This window comes from Haliaeetus leucocephalus, unplaced genomic scaffold (genome assembly GCF_000737465.1).
Source record: "Haliaeetus leucocephalus isolate CR32 unplaced genomic scaffold, Haliaeetus_leucocephalus-4.0 Scaffold136, whole genome shotgun sequence".
Classification (NCBI taxonomy): domain Eukaryota; kingdom Metazoa; phylum Chordata; class Aves; order Accipitriformes; family Accipitridae; genus Haliaeetus; species Haliaeetus leucocephalus.
In genome coordinates, this window is record NW_010972572.1 from 1,558,262 (window position 1) to 1,580,528 (window position 22,267).

Consider the following 22,267-nt stretch of genomic DNA (forward strand, 5'->3'; position numbering starts at 1 on the left):
GCCCCCAGCCCCAGAAGAAGCCGCCCGCCCGCCTGCGCCGCAGCCGCCCGTCCAGCACCCGCCCCGGCCGCAGTCGCCGGTGCAGCCGGCCCATCCAAACCTCCCTCCGGTGCAGCCCCATCCGGCCTCTCAGAGCCTCTCGCAGCCACTCTCTGCCTATAACAGCAGCAGTTTAAGCCTCAACAGCTTAAGGTAGGCGAACAGAAACGCGTGCGCGCTGAAGCCCCGTGTCTCTGCAGACTTGCTGCCCGGTGGCGATGCTTTACCGTGCCTGGAGGAAGTGGAGATGAATTAGCTAAAGGAGAGAAGTGGCAGCACGTCCCGTCCCATCGCTGGGGAATAAAGGGGACTTTGTGCATTTAGCCGTAATTCCTTCCCTGAAATGAGCCAGGATCGCTTTATTTCTGATCTAGTGTTCCCATAAATGCTAGGTATTCTCAAGCACTTCATTAATTTGCTTTTACTTTTCCTGCCAGTCACTGTATACTTGGGTTTTTGGAGGGGATTTTATGCAATATGGACCAGGGGAAGAAAATCCCAATTCTTGCAGGTTGGGCTGCTCTCTGAAGGCTAACTTCTTTTACCCTCCCATCCCTGTAAACATCTTCTGATTTCTCCAGCTACTGACAAGCCCTAGGGAAGGAAGTATGATAGAGCTGCTGTTGGCCCTGCTGACAGCCTAGCACAAACGGTCTTGCCCCAGTGACTTTAAAGCTGAATTTTTTCCTGCACTGCTGACACCTTGCAGTCTTCAATGTTTTTCTCTTCACCTGGCCACAGTGAGATAAAACTCTGCCTTTTATAGGGGGATAACAAAGATGAACAGAGAGATTAAACAACATGTTCACAGGAACCCATGACGTCTCTGTGAGTCAGGGACCTCAGGTTTCCCCTACTCTAAGCTAATGCTGTCAGTACTAGGTCATCTTCACCAAATCTGAGCTTCCAGCAGGCAGATGGTGTCCTTCAAGACCTGGTGAACCATCATTATGGTTGCTTCAGGGTTTGACTAAAGACTGGGAGGTGTTTAAGACCTTCATTTATTTTTAACAAAGTTGGTATTGCTTGTCTTTAAAAATCACTGCAATAGAAGCATGTCATTACTTGAAATAATGACAAGTAGAATTAAGCATTACATGAATATATTTTAAATACTCATTAGTAGGAAACGAAACCTGAAAAATTGCAACCAATGTAATCACAAATATTTATTTTGCTGACTCATCTTCTCTCTTTATATTGTGGGGGTAGAGAGAGGCATTAACTGTACAATAAGCATATATCCATTGTTGCCTTCTCAACTTCGTTTCACATTTTCTGCAGTCTTTTGTCTTACTAAGTCATAGCAAAAAAACCCTAAACTTTTATTAATGCAGTGATCACTGATTTTGAGCTTCATTTGCCTGAAAACACAAGTCGGAAGCAGTCATGTAGAAAGGACCTGATAATTAAGTAACGAATGCACAGGGTTGATTACTCCTTTGTGTGTCATTCCTGTGTTGTTGGAGGACAGAATATCAGCCTCTTAGAGAAAGGGAGAATATGTCTTGGGTTTTGGTGTGGAGAGACCACAGGAAGTAAAAGATACTAGAAAAGGTACAGCAGATCGTTGGAGAAAGGAGTATCACTGTGGTATTGCTAGAAAAGTAGAATAGTAACTTGCATTTATAATGTATGACTTACATTAGTAATGTGTTTAACGTGGGCCACGCATAGCTTGGTGGGGTTGTGTATGTGTACATTTGGAGCTTTTCTCTCCTCCATGCAACACTTAATTGCTTTTCTTTTCATTAACAGCAGCAGCAGAAGCAGCACTCCTGCCAAGACTCAGGCCCCTCCTCCACACATATCTCACCACCCCTCAGCCTCACCATTCCCCCTCTCTTTACCCAGCCACAGCCCGCTGCATACCTTCACGCCCACCCTCCAGCCCCCCGCACACCCACATCACCCCAATATGTTTGCCCCTCCTACGGCTTTGCCTCCTCCACCACCATTGACGTCAGGGACACTGCAGGTTCCAGGACACCCAGCTGGTAGTACTTACTCAGGTAAGAGACAGATGGATCATGACCTGAGCATGTCTAGCACAGCGTAGGAAGCCAATTCTCCAGTTTTAATCAGAATAATTCCTTTTGGTCCATTCAATGGGAGCTGTTGGTTGGGTAGAGGCTGTACTCATTGCTGAACGATTTGGAGTCATATCAAAGCCAAAAACACCTAGAGATACCCAATGACATTTCTTCTGCCCTGGGAATGAATATTTTTGGAAGGGCCTGCTTTTTCCATGTCTATTTTTTTCTCCCCATGGTAAAAACACTCTAGAGTTCGTAATGTGCCCACACAGAATATGTGACCCCCCTGAGCGAATGTCTTTGCTGCAGTTGTGGTCTGTGCTCAGCCTTGCTTCCCTGGCTAGAGGGAAGGTCTCCAGTGGCTGTGCACACAGCGGTCCTGAACTCGTATACGTGCAAGGGTTTGGGGGGACAGGGTGGAGATGTAGAGATTTTTATCAGTGGAGAGAATGGTGCTCTTTTAGACTTGGACTGTGGGGAGCTGTGAAGTGTCTGTTCTTCCTGGGTCACTGAGAGGGAACTGGGGGAAGAAAATGGAGGATTTTCAGCATTTGAGTAACATCATTTTGTGTCCACGCAGCAGGGTACTCATGTTAGCAGCAGCCACTTGATGTTTACTCTCACTCCAGCTTACCTGTACCTCCTCACCTATTTAGGACTATGTCCATGTCCATACAAATTCAGGGAGAACCCTCAGGTTAATGCTCAGAGGAATGCTGTAGTGAAGACAGGTTTGGTGAGAGAGGGGAAAGGGAGACTTTCGTCTGTGTCCGAGGCCTTTGGGGAAGATCTGAGGGAGCTTTCTTACCCTGTATAGTGTTGTGATTTACCACCAGGAAGTTTTAAATACAGCGTTGCTACCAACACCAAACGTAAGTGGCACAAGGTCTGGAAAAGCCCCTGAGCTCACGGGGGGTTGTTTTGCTGTTTGTATTTCAGAACAAGATCTTCTCCGTCAGGAACTAAACACGCGATTTTTGGCCTCGCAGAGTGCAGATCGCGGGGCCTCCCTCGGCCCGCCGCCGTACCTGAGGACCGAGTTCCACCAGCACCAGCACCAGCACCAGCACACACACCAACACACACACCAGCACACCTTCACGCCTTTCCCTCACGCCATCCCACCCACTGCCATCATGCCAACGCCAGCACCGCCCATGGTGCGTACCCCAGGCAGAAATGTGAGGATAAGTAGAGCACAACTCTATTCTTTATTACAAAAATTTAAGAATTTCCCAGGTTGTGGGGAAGGAGTACTCTGCTGCCCAGGTGTGGTTGGGTAGGAGAGGAAGGGCTGTCCCTTCCTCACGATTGTCACATGTGCAATAGGTTCAGGTGGCAGCGCAGGGGCTGAGGGACCAGGCTGCTGGCTGAAAGGGCACTCGTAAGTGGGACTTCCCAGTGCTTGGAGTGGTGCACTCTGGTGCTTCCTCCATTCTCCTGTCTCGTAAAGACCTTGGTTTACCTTGAAGAAAGAAAAATCCCAAAGTTTCATTGGAAACTAATTTTCTCCATATTTCTTCCTCTCTGTTGGTTGCCAAATAATAGAGAAGTAGTCTTCTATTTTACCAACAGAACTAAAGCAAGGAAATATAAAGTAACTAGTTTGTGCTTTGATCCCTTTGCAGTTTGACAAATACCCTACAAAAGTTGACCCCTTCTACCGTCACAGTGTGAGTTTATTACTCTGTTTAAAACTGACTTAAATGCTTTTCTGTGGTGGGTTGGGATCACCACTCAATCAGTGGCACAATGTCGAATCTCTCCCTAATCATCACTCCAGGATTTACCATTATCGTTCTTGGTTGCTTTGGCTTTTGAAGGCTTGCATTCATGGTGCTTGTTTCTGATAAAGATGCAGTATCAGCTTTTCCAATCAAAAGATCTCTTGTTCATACACATTTGAAGACAGGTTTGATGTGAAAAAGATGAGACAGAAGAGCTGACTGTTACATGAAGCAGGAGAGAGCAGTAATTTCATCACTGTGTTTCAGTTGTGCCACAAACCCTTAGACTGATATTTTTCCTAAGAAACTTGAAATGAAATGACAAACTATCATACAAATCCTTCAGGGACAGATAGTCTAATAGTTTTCCTAATAGATCGTATTTTGGTTTATAAAATCTGAAAACTTGTCTTATTCTTCAGATTTCAAAGGCACATCTGATCCACTGGGCTTGTTATGTTTTGAAAGCTCTGTTTGATGACAGCAACATGAATCCAGCTATGCACTAGATGTGTTTATCTAAGAGCTACCAAAAAAAGTTATTTATTGAGATGAACTGATTTTTAATATTCCAGTTAATTGTGAAGCTTCTGCTCTTAAGGGTTTGAATCTACTGATTCATTTGCTGCTGAAATATGGGTTGCATTCCTTCATCATATTGGCAGAGGCGGGTATCTGGTTGAATATGACAAGAATTTCTAAATCCAATAGTGATATTTTGATGAGAGAAGGAGTACTGCATCAGCACTCAGAAATTTGCAAAGCACTTGGCTTTATGTGTGTGTTTTGCTTAGAAGTGGAACTGGGCAAAAAAAACTGGTTAAGATGATAGTGTGATGCTTTCTGCTGTACCGATTAAACACAGTTCCTGCTAACAACTCATGCCTGTAGTACATGTGAATAGTCCTATTAATTTCTGACACGTCATTTGAGTAACTTTAACTGTATGAGTGTGTTTGCAGGATCAGAGCTCTAGGAGTATTAGGCAAACATTTAAGCCTGTGATAATCACTTTTACTCCAAAGGGTAATGCTGCTCATTTGCATCGTTTGCAAAATCGCACTCTTATTTGCTGAGCTTTACATGGATTCAAAAGATGTATTATCATCAATGTGGCAAGTTGATTCAAGCAAGAACACGTAACTGGGAAATAGGTAAATGAATTTTAGACAAAGCACAGAAGTGGACATGTAATAATATAGGAAACATTGCAAAAGTCTCCAACTGCATATGCTTTTCAAATTCAGTGACATAATCTCTTATAAATCTGGCAGTTACCTGGATTGTAAAGGTCATGGTATTACCCCCTTTAAAGTAAGGAAAGGCTTCATGTTGGTCTCTGTTAGCCAAGGAGCCATGCTATTGAACATGGGAGAGCTCTGCCAGCTGAGGTCTGGTCTACTATGCCTCCCTTGCCCTTCCTTCAGGAAAGTTTTGTCCTTGTGAAGCAGTTGCAAAATAATCACTGTTGCATCTGTTGGATATTTAGCAAGCTAATACCAGAAGATCAAGGTGATGGTGACAAATTACATTGGATTAACAGTCTTCCTTGAACTACAGCAAGGCCATACTAGCTAGGGTATTTCAGTAATCTCTTCTACTATGACTATAGATTATCTAGGTAACAGAGGAATTGCTTGCTTCAGTTGCCTGAGCAGCTGCAGTATCAAAAAGCATACTTTTGCTGGCATAAGTGAATACCTGATAGGGCTTTTCCTCTTAGTAGAAATATTGTGAAACTATGGCACTTCCATAGACCTTTTCCTAGTGACAAGAGTTTCCACTACAGATCCACACCAAGAATTCAGACATCTCAAAAAAAAGCTGGCAATGGTTTTAAAGCTTGTAAATGAACTTTGCAGGAGGGCAAGGTCTGTTAGAGAGTTAAAATCAATCTGCTTTAGAATAGAGAACACAGCTCACATAGAAGCTCATGCAGAAATTTAAAACAGTTTTCTTTCTTGGCACCTTTGATTTTACAATCATTTCTGTGGCGGGGGTGGGGGGAGCTTACCGTAGCACAGAGAGGCATTACTTTTACCTACAGTTAACACTGAGTCTAGTTTAGTGTTACATTGCACCTGGCCCCAGGAAAGCTGTGAGTACTACATTGTTTCCTGAAGAAAGCTAGAAGGGGAAAATGTTGCTCAAAAGAGAGGAAGAAGAAGGAAGCACTGACTGTGAAAGATGTATTGTGAAAACTGGAGGAATTTAACTGATACAAAGAGATCCTGGATATACAATATTTACATTTTATTAATACTTCTGACCTTAAGGAAAGGTCACATTTAATTAACTTACCAGTTGTTACAAAACTCTAAGGAAAGCATTCCTTATTATTAGTCATAGCCAATAGAATATTAAGTATTACGTCTCTTTTCATCGTTTGGAATTAGTCCATTACACACAGAATTAAATGCAGAAGACACTGGAGGATTTAAAACACATTTTACTCATTAGAAGTTATTGTAAATGAGGACATGTGTCTCTTAATGATTTCTCAAATGCCTACAGTTCAGTATCAACTAATCTACAAATGCTTTCTGCATCATTGAATGAAGCAGGTCCAAATTAAATAGAATTAAAAACAACAGTAGAAACATGTTATGAAAGGGGACTTGATACCATGCTTTTAAACTGAGAAAATCTTTTGCTACCTCTACAATACTGAAATATTTTCTCAGCTTTCAGTAAATATAAGACAAATAAATGACCTTGCAAGATAAGCTAGTGGAAGGAAACCGATTAAGAAAAGCACATACATATGCCTAAACATGGCATAAACAAATTCATCAAAACCTTGCAATACTGATTTACTCTGGGATGTGATTTCTCAGTGTTTGCCCACTCCGTGTGTCCAGTCTTTTACTTTGCCCAGTCCTGCTTCTGTTCGATTGGCCATTAACTCATTTATTTTGATCTTAAAAGTAGCATACAGTAGATTGATTTTTGATCAGCTGTGTTCAGAGGTGAATTTGTATCAGCCAGATAAACCCTTCAGGTGTTTGGGTGGCAATACCAGCAGAGTTAGCAGCCATGCCCCATTAGATCTTGATTGAGGTTTCACAGTGAGAACATATTTGGAGTGTGATGCTTTGAACCCCCGACTCCTACCAGAAAGCAATTTTGTGTGTAATCTCAGCATTTTCTGTGGAATTGGGCGAGTTATCTGTGTTACAGCATGAGTAAAAGATTCACAGCCGGACCACAGACAAGATTTGGATGTTACAGTTTACTTGCTTGTTTCCCATGTGTTTGTCTGCATTAGTGCAGAACCACTTTTTTTTTTCCCCCCCTAAATTCTCTTAGAACAGATACTTTGGGATCAGTGAGGTCAGTGGAGATGTGCACATTTTTATGCTTAGTAGTCTGTCTTTATAAGAACACTACCCTAAATTTGGGGGGGGGGGGTGCCTCAGTGTTTTGTTTAAGTAATAATTTTGAACAAATCAGATTGCCTCTCTGCTAATATTAGATGTGGCAGGATATCCTCTCAGACAGGCTAATGAAGTAAGAATTGTGCGTATTTTCCTCATTTCCTACAGATACTATTAAAATCCTAACGTACTAATAGAGTTTTAATGATACATTATCCTAGAACTCATATGGGGTGTTTTTCCCCTTTAACAGTAGTTTTCTGAGTCTTATCTGGCTCAGTATTCTGCCTTTTCTCTTGAAATGGTTTGCAAACTGAAACCATTTAAAATGTCTACCCAATTAAAAAATTAATAGTTGGGGGGAAAAAAAAGCTTCTTTTACGCTATGATGGCCTAATCCAGGGGACAGTTTGTTGCTTTATGATTTCGGAACTGCTTTTAAGCTCTAAACGTCATGACATTTGTGAACATTTCATTGACTGCTTTAACTAACATTGTTGCAACAAGATCACTTCTTCAATGCTTCTCAGTTTTCTCCATGTACCATTTCCCTAATATTATGCAGGAATGCTTTCTCTGTCTTGTTCAACTTCCTGTCTTCATTTTGACATGTGCTTGTATTTATGTTGTTCTATCTTTTTGTTACAGCTGTTTCACTCCTATCCTCCAGCTGTATCAGGTATTCCTCCTATGATTCCTCCAACTGGCCCCTTTGGCTCGCTACAAGGAGCATTTCAGCCCAAGGTAAGAAATACTCCAGTACACTGGTGGTGTGAGCGAGGTTAGGTTTAGGGTTAGCATGTGCTTCAGATTCTGGAGCAATTGAGATCTGAGTTACAGCCTAATTCCACAGAGGACAATTGGCTTTTTCCAAATTTACTACAAAGAAGTTATTTCTCATTAGGTTCAAATATATTTACATGCATTTTTTTAAAAAAAATCTATATAATGGCATAGTTAACTTTAGAAGCAGTATAATTAGTTCTCAGGTAGTATGCATTAATGTAAGGTCATGTAATAATAAAGATTTTAAGAAACCATGATCATTATTGTTTACTCATTTCCATAATTATCTCACAGCTCCACCACAATGCAATACACTGATTTAGTTCTCCTCTCATTTGTGATAGCTAGGATAGATAAATGTGATGAGTTTGGGGGGTTTTTCTTTTGTTTTCATGAAGTCACGCTTGATTTATAAGTGGGAGGAAATCATATTCTGTAGTCTGTAGTCTTTGCAACTAAAGACTGAAATCAGGACTGAAATTTCTGCAGAGAAGACACCTTTCTTAAATTGGCCTATCCACTGTAATGACTGAATATGTAAATTGCAGTTCATTAGTGGAATTCTTCATATGTATGGTAATCAGACTGTTAACAAGTCTGTTACTTAATTGTTAGTTATACTGTAGCTGATTTCTTTTTTTCTTCATTTTAATGTAGGAAGAAGCTCTGTCTAGATGTTTTTTGTTTGGTTTTTTTTTTTTTCCCCCCACAAAGCTGCATTTTGTTATATTAGCTGAATATTTACATTCAAATCATGGGAAGAGCTTTAATCTTTTTCAGCTGGATGTTGCTTTTTCCTGATATCTGTATGGTAACAGTTCATTGTGGATGGAGTTCAGATCCTTGTACAGTGACTAAACAGATTACTGATGCTTTGCGCATTGACAGTCAGGTTAGCAGTTTTAGCCAGTTCCAGTGCATTGCTGATAAGCAGCAGAGCACAAGCTTGGTCCTCCAAACACTGCTTTAGATGCCGTATCATAAATACGTCGCTAATCAGGTTTTCGATAGTGGAAGGATTTTCCAGTGTAAACAGTCAACGTTCCCTCACGTGTTTTGGATTAAAGTAATGGGAAGTTGGTGGACAATGACAGTCTGAAAATTGAGATGATAATACGCACATTACTAAGTGGATTATAATGGTTATCCTTTCCTCTTTAAAAAGTTTATCTTCATTGCTTAGGCAATGTTAATGATAATGTATTATTTTTCACTTTCTGTTGCTTTTATGTGTTGTATTACTCAAAAATGCTGTCTTTCCTTGTGGTATTTCTAGACTTCCAATCCTATTGATGTTGCAGCCAGACCTGGAACTGTCCCACATACCCTTCTACAGAAAGATCCACGGGTCTGTAGAAAACGTTGTATTTTTCTCAAGTAAAGTTTATTCCCCCTGAAAACCTTCAATGCTAGAGCTATTGTGTTCAATATGTCCCAATTAACATCCTAAAACTAAAGCTTAGTCTGAACTGTTTTGAGTCAATGAGAACTAGAGAAGTTGTATGAGAGCAGTTTAAATCCCAATGCTTGCTTCTGCTCATCATTCGCAAAAGCACATAGATACTATGCAAAGGAAGAGCTCTTCCCTTGTTGTCAGCAGGCATCCCCACAAGCCCGGGGGTAAAGGCATAAAAGTCCAATTCAAGGTAGAAATGTACAAACCTCTTCAAGATTTATGTTTATACTCTGTAATTGTTTTTAATGTGGGCAATGACAGTTATTCCCTTGGTTACTGTATCATTGATCGCAGGAGTGAAATACGGATGCACTTTATTGATTACTTGGCGCCTCTGGATTTTTGAGTTCTAGCGTATGTGAACAGCATTTATTGTCTCAGCACGTTGTCTCTTAGCCTTTTTCTGTTCTTTGTGAATGCCCATGGGTTGTTTGCATGTTTGAATTAATATACATTGTTTGTAACGAGGAACATCACGCAGTCATATTTGTAGCAGAACTCTCTGACAAAAGCAACAGGGAGCTCTCCTTAAAAATCTGTGTTGTGGTATGGCTAAACTTTTAAGTACAGCAGAGCTGTTTTCTTTGGGTTATGCCAAGTTCCGGTACTTTGGTTTGCTCTGAATTGGTGCTGTAGTTGAGCTTTATACTGAAAGGAACCACATTTTTTTGTTTCTGTTTTTTCTGTCTAATTGAAAAAATAACTAGAGCCTCCCATCATTAAGTCATTTAGCTTTATGCTCCCTTTCAACTTGTAGTGTAGTTTCAAGTATTTCAAGATGATGTATTGTGCCATCACTGCATCTACAAAGTACTTCTTACACTTATAAATCTCCTTCAGTATTGCATTTCAAAACAGAAAATCCAAAACAAGTAAGAAATACCCAATAAATTGAATTTATTTTCCAGTATTAATTGATGAAATGTGAGCAAAAAAGGAGAATAAGAAAATAGTCTACCCCCAAAAAACAGGCCACACAAAAAAATAATAATGAGAAAATTGGTTTTTTATATAGCTCTTGTTTACCAACATCTGTTGCAGCGTGAAAAATACTTAAGGCAAAGCCCATTTATGACAGAGAACACATCAGGCAAGCAGTCAGTCAGTAATGGCTATTTGAATGTTCACGTCCATACCAGACATTTCATACCATAGCCATTGAACAGACACAGTCACTGGTTTGCAGGGGCACGTCCGAAACACCATTCCATCCCGTTCCAACTCAATTCGTGGGATCAAGCCTGGGAAGAAGGGGCCCTGTCCACTACCCAGTCTTCTCATGAGCTGAGCAGCTTTGAAAGATGAGAACAGAAGTTTGCCCAAAGGATAGATCTGTGGTTTTTTTCAGAGTAGTTAACCAGCCATTTTTGTAGCATTAAATCAACAAATTAATGATGATGCCAGAGGACAGAGCACTCTGTGTGAGGCTTGTTTAGTTGCTTGTCAACACTTAGGTACAACAGCTGTGGGGGGAGGGAGACCAGCTCAAATACGGAGGCTAAGGACTAATTATTATCCGAAAGGGCTTCATTTGAAAGTAAAATTATAACATTTTAATTTCATCTCTTAATGAAGCAATACAAATTTGTTAATTAGAGCAATTGTTTGAGTGACAGGCATGTAACCAAGCTGTCATTTCTTCTTCACAGTTGACAGATCCGTTCAGGCCCATGTTGAGGGTAAGAAATCTTCTTGTGATACAGTTTGTCAGGCTTGTCTCAGTCCCCACTGGGTTAAAGCAGCAGACTAATTATAAAGCAATGCCGTGTTTCATCTTGGGTATTTTACACCGTGTTTGCTGAGCAGCATGGTCAGTCCTTCTTTGTGTGCATCTTGTGGTCACTCAAGGAAAATACACAGTTTCAAAGTTGGAAGTTTTCTGTTCTTCTCCTGCAACCTCCTAGCACGAGTACTGGAGGTTAAATATTGATAATCCTTCTATTGTGCTGGCTTAGCAGGTTTCCTGAGCCAAATCCTAGAGACCTATCCTGGCAGTGATCCCCTGTCATTTCACTGCAGACTGAAGGATTTTGCTTTTCATTATTTACTATGTGTTTTCAGTGTTATTCGGTATGGTACCTCCTACCAAAGTATCTTACTTTCAAGCGTAGAGACAATCCACTTCAAACACAAAATATTTTAGAAATAAGGATGAAAAGATCCAGTCTTTTAGTGATCCAAAAGAGGGGTTTTTGTTAATTTTTCAAGATGTTCAAGAAGGTCTAGATTTTGATCGAACCAACCAAGTGAACTTACTAAATCACTAGCACAGCCAGTTACTGTGAATAAGCAAAAGGCTTGAGTTTAGGGGAGTATGTGTGTGACATGGGTTTTATTTTTCTGTGTTTTCAATTGTTGGTTGTTATACACCGAGAAATAGAAGGTAGAGCATATGCCTTAGTTTGTGAAACATTTAAATTACCAGTAGCTTGAGGACCTTCTTGAATTCTTGTGATTATTTTTAAATCTGCAGGAATCATTAGATGTGTAGTTAACTACAGACCTCTAAATAACAAAATTGGAGAAAGTATATCCTGAATGAGTCTTTTTCAGACAAGATTTCCAGATGTATTGGAAATGGAGTACAAAATCAACAAGAAAACCCAAATAGCACTCTGGTTCTTTCCTCCCTCTCTCCTCCCCATGACTTAAAAGCATGGTGGCAGGAAGGATGCAAAGAGCCTTCCCAAACAGTGTGAATTGACTGACCTCCAATTTTTGCAGTATATTTATGCACCAGAGTTTTGGAGGTACAGACCAGAAATTACATGTGGGAGTCAGATTCATTTTGAAAAACAGTGATCTTTTAAAGAGCTTTCATTTTCATCTTTTGATGGAAAGGCTAGTCTTAGAATAGCTGCACTTCCAGAAATGAACTCAATGTACAGTTGTAAAGCAATCCAGCTACTCAGAGCAGCTGCTGACTGGAAGACAGTTTCATTGATTTCAGCAACACAAGCTGCATTCTCAGCCAGTGGCGTCAGAAGATTACAAAAGTGTGTAAAACCCGAGCATGAGTTTATTTGAAGAGGAGAGTGACCAGGGGCATTCCTGGATATCCAGATAAACTTCTTAGCAAGGGACAAATTCTTTGCATTTCTGCTTTCCCAAGAGGATGGAGAGGGAAGGCACCAAGGGGAGACCCTTTGCTTTCAGTTGTCTTGGCGTGGGGAATGCCTTAGATGGGGCTAAGAGTTGGCAAGAGTTGCTAGAACTAGAGGAAAGCATCACAGGTTTTTGAAAGTTACTGATTCATGTTGTATCCCTTTGTTTTTTCCAGAAACCTGGAAAGTGGTGTGCTATGCATGTTCACATCGCCTGGCAGATATACCATCATCAACAGAAAGTCAAGGTCAGTCTTTTGAGCACGCATGAATTTCAGATGAATTGCACAGTGCAAACCTATGAGAGGAAGAGTTTGCCTCTCACTGTTAGCAGTTCTGTGCCATGGGTAATGCCTTGTTAAAGTAACCTTATGTAGCATTAAGCATAACCTTCTGTTTCTTAGTGATGGTATGTTGGAATTAAAAACCTAAAGGTAGAGTCTCAAAGGAATGTCTGTGATGCCTCGCAGCAAGGACACCAGATCTTAGGCGATAACAACCAGTTTGTAGCTAGGAAGAGCTAAATCGGTGTGCCTCTGAGCTACAACATTGCTTTTATTTATGGCTGAGGACACAGTCACATCAAGATTAATTTTTTTTAAGTCTGGAGAAGCTAGGCAGATGTATCCCATTCCTCTTATTAATGTTCACGGACAGAAGATGGCACAGGAAGATATCTCCTGTCCCTAAGATGCTTTATCCAATGTGGCTGCACAGGCTCCCCTCAGTCTTTTTACAACCCATCTCATAGCTGGAGGTTGGCACCTCTATGTGTCTGGGCTGGTCAGGCAGACACAGCCTCTCAGATGAAGTAATGTTATCCAGACACTGCCTCATTGCACTGAAGGTGTAGGGGTGGAAATCTTTTCTTTGTTACACATGTTTTGAGACTTCAAGGGTAAGGGCCATGGCCAGTTTAGGTTCTCCTGAAACAGATGTCAGAGGAAAACAAATAGTGTGTTCATTTAATAGTTACGGTATTTCCGTTCTTACTTTAACTGTATTTTCATTGCACTTGGACTCTGTGAAGAAGGTTTCTTTCCCTTTATAATATTTTCACTGTACTTGTCACTGAAGAATTCTCTGTGGCTCCTGAAGTTTTTCAGTAAGTCAGGAAAGGTTGGCGTTCTTTACTGTTCATACGTGTACTTCAGGAGTCAATAGCTTGTGTTAGAAAGTAAAATTAACGAGGAGTCCATAGCACTTTGCAGTCTATGTGTGCAATTGAATTGTATAAGGTAGTGCTATAAGAATATGAAGATGTTGAACAGCTACTAAAACCGGCAGCTAATAGAGTTTAAAAATAACCCTTTTAAACAAGGTTGACAGGTTAATTTGCTGCAGTAGACATATCTCTCTTCTCTGCTTCCTTATGTTTCCCCTGCTAGTGATCTTCATTCATCTTCCCATTATCAAAAAAGACAAGATTATAGACCTAGAGAGTTATATGTCCTTTTTTTTATTTTATTGAAAAGGTATTTTCTTGAAATGAAATTATTATTCCCATGCTATCTATGTCCTTTGAATCTTCCTTGATTTGATATTCAGAGAGAGGTCATACTGGTGTATTTATAACTCATAGTAAATGCCATTTTCATGCAGCCATTTCTTTTACCTAATACTTTTCCATCTTCCATGTTAAAAAACAGGAAAAAAGCCCAGAAGTACAGAGAAGGATGTTACTTGACTTTTTGAGGCTGTGCCTGATGATAATTTCAAGAATAATTGGGAAATGTATTTCACTATCTCAGTTCAGTCAAAAAATTAGGTATGGTCTACAGTCAGTAAGGCGAGTTGGTTTACATCCCCGTGGGCTGTCACGACTCCCACACAGGAATGAAGTCCTCCCCTCTGCATGCGACCATGAAGTGTGAAATCTCTGGCTGAAGGCTCATACAGAATGATTTCTCCTTCTAGCCCAACGTTGTGAAGGTGCCTTTTCTTCTGCACAAGTTGAAGACGCTGCCTAACTGTAGAGCAGGGAATAAAATATATTTACTCACAGATTTCAAGTTGCATGCAGTGCCACTGGACTGCTTGCAAAGTATGGAAGAATTGGTAACTATCTGGCCTGCTAGTAATTGCTTGCAAAGGGCAACAGCAGACACTGAAGAAGCAGGCAAGATAGGAAACTTTTAACACACAACCTTCCTGACCCCAGGAAAAATTGCATGCAGCTGTGGATGCTGTTTGCCTGCCTATACCTCTGCACCAAGACACAGTTCAGACCTGTGTAACCTGTCTGCACACCCAGGGAATTCCTCAGACAAAGCCAGGGTTGCATACCAGCTCTGGGCACAAAGCAATTTTACACTCCTTAGACTGACCAGGGCATTACTTGCCCACATTCAACAGAGAATTTATGCTCCATAATTGGCCCTGTCTCTTTTAGGAAAGGCCTTATGGCCCAATCTAACATGCCATGAAATCAGTGCAGACATTTACATTGATTTTAGTGGGCCCTGAGTTAAGGTGTTACACATTTGCTGGACTTCAAATACATTTGTAAGGATTATCATCAAGAGGAGTTGCTCTCCTGAACAGCAACTGGGGATAAAATAAATCTGATCAATTTTCCTTGGTACTATTTTAAGGTAAAGCAACACATTAAAAAATCTTCTAACACATCCATGATATTCCTGTTCCTCTTCAGACAGGGGATTTTTTCATTATTTAGAAGAGCACCATTCATATAGCTGCAATTAAAGTTTCAGCCAGCTTTTGCTATTCTGAGTAATGCCTGTCAGAGGTTTATAACTTTGTTGTTAAAAAGAAGAATAAAAAGAGTTCATAGCACAAAAATCTGGTACACAAGCTTCAACTGAGGCGTTTGTATTTTCTGAACTTTTTTTAATTAGTAAAGCATTACAGTGTTACTTCCTTAAAAGATATGACCTTAACTTGGCCATCTTTTCCATTTCAATATTTTTGCAGGCCATTATCTCAAAGCATTGATAAAGCCTTCTTTTTTTTTGCTTTTTTTTTGTTCTTTTTTTTTGTTTTTGTTCTCATAGCTACATAGACATGTTACTAGCACTTGAAAAACAGCTACTAGGCATGCACATTAACTTGGTCATAACTTTTTAATATGCATATTTATATCATTGTAATAGTCTGTACGCTGAGCTGGCACAGTATTAAATACTGATTTATAAAGCGTAACATGCTTCAGAATTCCTGTTAAAATCTACTGGTTCAGTGTTACACATTTGTAAATCCTTTCAGCTGACCTGCACAATTAATCAGCAATCTGTGTTTTGGGAGTTCTGGCAGCACAAGTAATTGGGAATTTGGTTTTCCTCTGCATTCTATAAAACTATTGAATTAGGGACCACTAAAATGAGTACGTGGCACAAAGAAGAGCCCACCCTTCATCCACTTACCATTTACCATACAGCTACCTCAGCAAATTTACCTTAAAAAAGACAGCCTGCTCATTCTTATACCATATATGTACAGACAGTGACATACAGTGCTTTGAATTTTGGAGTGCAAGCAGTCAAAACGGGACTTCAGTTCTTTAGACTCAAATATGCTTCATCTGTAATTTGATTCATTTTAGGCCCTAGCTTGCTCAGTTGCAGTCTGAGAGGGACTGAAAGATACACTGCATCAAGTGTTTCTTGATTGCAGCTTCACATTTAAAAGTAATGGTTCTGGTGTCCATTGACTTGTCTCTGCCCTAACTGTCCGGCAAGGGATGCCTGCAGTGGGAAGAGAGGGTCAGCTGGCAGTTGTGCCTGTTACGGCTGATGCTTTCATCCAGCTTTTAACACTCCTGCCCACCTGGCATCAGGTCCAAACTAACATTTCTCTTCGGCTTTGTTTTTATTATTTTTAGACAGACCTATTACAGCTAAGCAAGTGTCTGAGGCCTCTTCAAAGATTTTTATGTTTGTTCTTTAAAGTCAGGTCTGTGCTGAAATGCTTTGGTCCAGAGGGCTGGATGTGACCATATGTGAAAACACTTGAAATTTGCGGGAAATGTGCATTGGGAGACAGATTTTTCTCTCTCTGCCTTAGATCCCCCTTCCAGGAAGACAGCTGTGTACCTATGCTCGGGGTCCCAAAAACTAATATTCTTGTTAAAACGTCAGTTAGTGTGAATAAATTGCTATACCCACATCATTCTGAAAGTGCCTTTTACTGCTATCTTTTAGGACAGTCTCTTCCAAATCCTGTTTTACATTTCAGAAACAGATGCAGTCTGATCCGCACAAGCTGGACTTTGGCCTGAAACCTGAATTTCTGAGCAGGCCACCAGGCCCCAGCCTTTTTGGAGCCATCCACCACCCCCATGACCTGGCCCGGCCCTCGACTCTCTTCTCTACAGCCAGTGAGTACTGAGAAGTGAAATCTCCTTCTTGTGGCATGCTCATTAAAATGCTAATCCTTGCCGTGTTAAAAGGAAATTTCCCATATGCTTTGGCTTATGAACTCTCTGCAAGACATGCCAGGGACTATTAGTCCATTTGATAAATATTTTCAAATTATTCTATATGCTTTTAAAAAAGCCCAACCTGCTGAAATGCCATACAGGTAGTAAATGGAGGAACATTTCTTCACACAGTGATGTCCAATGCATCATGGAGATAACAGGTTGGAAATAAGCTGTATTTCACATGCTCTTTTTTTTTTTCCTGTACTGAAACATTCCCCCCCATCCCTCCTCCCCCCTTATGCTCTAACTGGGGGTTTCTGTTCAGAAAAGCCGCTGCTACTTGCATAGGATCCTGACCTGAGAGCCCCCACTCAGTCTACAGCAATCTCTAATCACATGAGCTGCCATTTAAGAAATTATAGTCAAGCCCAGAGCACAGTGAGTCCCTTTCTGAGCTTTTGCTAGGCATTCACCCCTTTTGCTTTGTTTTGGCAGGTGGGGGTCATCCAGCCGGCACCCCTTTCGGCCCACCACCTCACCACAGCAACTTTCTCAACCCAGCTGCTCACTTAGGTACGTTCTCTCTGCAACTAACAGTGAATACAATGCAAAAGTAACACACACTGTCCACTGAGACCATTAATGGTTTCCCATGTGGAGACTCTTTGAGTACCCTGCCTACTTAACCTTTACAAATTGCACATTTTATCCATTTAATTTTAGCCATTAGCCAAGTAGCAGTTCTAAATACACATAATAGTATCACGGACAGCATGTTTTGAAATACTTCTGAAAATGGTGTGGACATTGGAGGAGCAGAGCGACAGGACTGCTTAAGTTTCACTGTAGTCATGTTTATAACCAGTCAAAAAAATGCCTTAAGGTTAAGGCTTCGGTTCATAGAGGTGGGGTTTTTTTCCTAACTCCTACTTAGATGTCTACTTTTCCATTTAAGTGAGTGGGAGAGATATCTTTAAAATACTGTGATCTGGCCTCAGATGTGTCTGTTAGTGAAAATTAGTGAATATGCATTTAAAAAAGGAACCACCCAAGTTACCAAATGTTATTTCCCTTCTAACTTACTGATGTTGTAATAAAGTGGTCTGCTGCCTGCGGGAGCATCCAATATCAATACTCTAAATTGGGATTTTATTTTGCACAGGGAAGGATTTGGGAGGGTCACCAAATTGATACAGCAGACTAACAATGTAGGTTTGTCATTCTGCACTTAGCTGCCTATACAAAATGCTAGGTTTGGTCTTCCTTTTCTTTGTGCTGGTATTTATCAGAAGTAGTTTCATCAGAATTGTTAGACTTCTCCAAAATAAAGTGAGAAGATAATTTGCTTCATTCATGTGACTTATCTATAGCCTGTATGCATTAAGTACTAAAAAAAATTATTCCAATATTTTTCAGTCCATACTAGTTTTTTGTATAGTGTTAGCAATAAATATCAAGAGAATTACAAAATGTTCGGGTCAGCATGACATATCGGTATAATAGGACATTTTATTTATATCCTGGCTATGGTTTAGGAGACATGGCCTGAAGGTGTTTGGAGCACAGTTGCCAGAGTTAATAATAGTCTTGCATTTCCTGAGAAAGACCGTGGAATTGAATAAGAAGGGAATAAAAGGAAATAAAAATGGAGATGTTTGCAGGTTTTAAATGAAGTAGCTACTTACGCTGAAGTACAGGCCTCAATGCCATGTATATTTTAACATCTTGTTTTCCTTTGAAGAGGAAGTTTTTCTAGTAAGGTGATTGCATGCATACTGTCATTGAAAAAAAATGGGGTTTTATGTCCCACCCCCTCACAATAACTGCTCTGTTGTGGGAGGATGATGTGCAACTACTGATGGGCACAGACTGAGCTTTCATGCAGACGTAATGCAGTTGGATAACACGCTAATGCTTTGTCATAATTACCAACATGCCAGTGAGCTTCAGCTGTTTCTGTTGGTTTGCAGAGCCTTTCAATCGACCGGCTTCCTTCAGTGGTCTCACTGCAGTGGGTAGTAATGCCTTCGGGGGACTCGGGAACCCGACAGTTAGTGAGTAACCTCTTTGTGTATGAATTCTTGTTTGCTGTGTAATTCAGGATATTGAGTGATGGTGACTATTTGCTGTCTTTTTTACCAGTTGCTTAGACCACATGCCACTAAGAGATGGGAATTTGAAAAGCCATCTTTTTCTTCTAAATAACAGCATTTTTTAGTCATCAGTAGATTATTTTGTAGTAGTTACTTAACAATTTGGGTTCAACGTAGTGCTAAATGTCACCATTACATCGTTCAATAAAAAAAAAAAAAAAAGAACCTATGAGTCTAAGGGAGTTTGTGAAATTTCTCATGGTTTTGTTGCATGTTCAGAAATAGTTAATGTGTGCAGCAGCCCTAGCTGTGGATGGGAACATTTTTTTTTTCCTTTCTCACCAGTAATCCAGGAAATGTGCCTGGAAAAGATCACTAACCTGCATTTATTTGTCCAGGATCATCAACATTTCTCTAGATTTGGCCAGTCACAAAAGATCATCCTTTTAAAAATCAGTTTCTTTCTCCATACTTCAAATCTGGCATGATTTTGGTCACCTATAATTTTACTTTGGTTCAGGATCAAACGCAACAAGTTCCATTATTTATAGTCCATATAATGGTCATTTCCTGATGTTTCAAAAATACTTTGAATGAGGATCATTGTCACTTTTATCTTACTACGTCATCCCTTGTCAATTTTATCCACAGCATTTCCCTTTCCAATTAAAACAGCTGTCAGATGCCTGCCCATTTTTAGGAATGAGACCCTCTAATGAATCTCTATTAATTTCCTTTCCTTTTCCAGCTCCCAATAATATGTATTCATTTTAACTCTGAGTGCTGTAAAAGTTTTTTTGGTAAGTACCTTCACTAGAGCATACCTTTTCTTAAACCTTTTTGTTTTCCACTTCACCATTTCAGCACCCAACTCAATGTTCGGCCACAAGGATGGCCCCAGTATGCAGAGCTTTAGCAACCCTCACGAGCCCTGGAACCGACTGCACCGAACTCCTCCTTCGTTCCCGACCCCTCCGCCCTGGCTGAAGCCAGGAGAGCTGGAGCGCAGTTCATCTGCTGCAGCTCATGACAGAGATAGAGATGTAGATAAACGAGACTCATCTGTTAGTAAAGATGACAAAGAAAGGTACGAAAGAACACTTCCAAGAATTGTCTAGTTCAAAGCTTGGGGCTCTGTTCCGCTTTTAACCCTTCCCAGCCTGGCACATTGTTAAACCAGAGCTTCAGTAGAGGGACATCTGGAGAGCTGACAGAGTTGCTGCCTACGATGCGAGGCACTACGGAAGATGCAGGTTTCTAACTCGGGTGTTTCCTAATGTATCTGTTTCTCTTCTCACTTGCACCACACTTCATCAGAAGGAGCTTTGCTGGAGCAGAGTTCAGGCAGTGTCAAGTGAGAATAGAAGCAGATCCACACACTTTTGTTACCTTGTGGGTGTCATTGTCATAAGTCTTTTGAAGACTTACCGTGTAGATAGGTGCCTGACAGGATGAAAAGAAGGATTATAAAGTCCATCAGACGCATATCTGCACCTTCAAATACTTAAATAACTTTGTAAATCAGACCTTGTCTGCAAAAGAAGTAACGCTACCTTCCTCTTCAAAAATAGACTGACCAGGGGGACCACTGATAGACTTGTAAAATTATAACACTGTAAAATGCACCGGGTATGTCATGTTCCAATACCACAGTAAGTTTCAGTGCATGCAGTCCATTAAATGAACCTTAATTCCCCTCAAAAAAGACACACACACATGCACTGCTGTTATACACCTTCAAGCACAGTTTTTATTCAGTGTTTTACATGGACTTGCACACTAACATGTCCAGGCTGGGAAGGGTTAATGGAAAGTAAAACCTGGTCATATTTTTTTTGTCAGGACTGTTCCCATTATACAGTTAACTCAGTAACAATTCCTCTTAACATTTAAGTACCAAATTATAAGAATTTGCCATTCAGCAAGTGTCATGCCTTCCTTGAAAAATGTAGAGAGGCTGATTTCAGCTTTTTCAGTTGTGGCTTAATGGCTTTCCTGTTAAGTTTGCACATTACTTACTACATAATGGCTATTTGTTTCTAACTTTTTAACATAAAAGAATATTTAGGAGATGTGCTTTTCTGACTTCTCTGTCACTAACCCAAATATACGCATTAGTAGCCTATTCTAAAAGAAGTTATGCTAACACATTAGATATTCTAAAAATACATTTAAGAGCTTTTCTGTGTTGTTGTAAAATGTGAAGAGCAAGTCAAACTACAGATCTTTTCACCTACATTTTCCATTTGGAATATTTTCTGTTTGGTAGCATAGCTTCATTATTTTCATGTCTGGTGTTAATGCTTCAAAATAAATTGCTGTTACAAATTGGGGATTCTGTCCTGCAAAATGCTTAAGCATGTGAGTAACTTTACTGGCTTGAATGGCAAAGCATTTTAGTTACTAATGATATGGGTCGTCTTTAGAATAATGTGATTATTTCAGTTGCTGTTTTGTTGTTTTCTTATGAAGTGTTCCTGCTGAAGAAAATCCCTTTCTGAAATACATTCTTTGCAAGCTGCTTTGGCATTGCCTGAACTCCATATCATAGCTCAGAACATATTTATTTTTAATAGTTTGAGAGCTTAAAAGTAAGCGTCATTCATACTTCATACTTCTGCACAATTATGCCTACCAGTTTAGTACAATGTTTTCACCGATTTAGTGTTGCTGTGCATCCATCTGCGTGGTTTTGAAGAGTTCTACTTTGCAGCATGCTCACACTGTTGCCTGTATGAGAAGATGCTGACAATCCCTTCCTGCAGACGTGCTCCCTATGTAGATAATATCTGGAGTAGTTTGCGAGCCTATTTTTTGTAATACCTATTATTTTACCTTCAGTAGCACCCAGCAGGGTGAGGATGTAGCCTTGCTTTCTAGTTGAGGTCCCAATCTCTGTTACCTATTTTAAGCAAATTTGCACAAACAGGAAGAGCTGGGAATCACACCTGGAGGTATGACTTCATCTCAAAATCATCCTGTCATCAAGGGTCTAACTTTATCAGCCCCAAAATGGGCCTTCTAGCCAAAAGCATTCATCTAGATTTCTGCTGTTATCAGTGGAAAGGTACCTCAGAGGTACATCTTAGCTTGGCTCTTCCCCATCTAAGATTGGTGTTAGAATAGGGTGCAATGAATCACTGGTTGCTCTTCTTGGATAAGCTGTATGGTCAGTGTACCGCAGTACCCTCCCAGCTAGATGGAGATAAGGTAAATTCCTCAAGATAGCTTAGATAATGTGAAACTACAATTTGTGAGCCTTTTCTAG

The 22,267-nt window shown here is 40.3% G+C and overlaps 1 protein-coding gene across 1 annotated transcript in view; it reads left to right on the top strand.

Annotated features, from left to right (window-relative positions):
- Window positions 1-22,267, top strand: part of AUTS2 (autism susceptibility candidate 2) — an 802,063-nt gene that overhangs the window by 774,520 nt on the left and 5,276 nt on the right. Inside the window, 12 exon segments of the mRNA XM_010585913.1 lie at window positions 1-192; window positions 1,798-2,051; window positions 3,015-3,235; window positions 3,704-3,748; window positions 7,828-7,923; window positions 9,242-9,313; window positions 11,071-11,100; window positions 12,702-12,773; window positions 16,720-16,861; window positions 17,402-17,479; window positions 18,877-18,960; window positions 19,864-20,086. The exon segment at window positions 1-192 is cut by the window's left edge and continues 9 nt beyond it. Coding sequence (XP_010584215.1) covers window positions 1-192; window positions 1,798-2,051; window positions 3,015-3,235; window positions 3,704-3,748; window positions 7,828-7,923; window positions 9,242-9,313; window positions 11,071-11,100; window positions 12,702-12,773; window positions 16,720-16,861; window positions 17,402-17,479; window positions 18,877-18,960; window positions 19,864-20,086 — 1,509 coding nt within the window.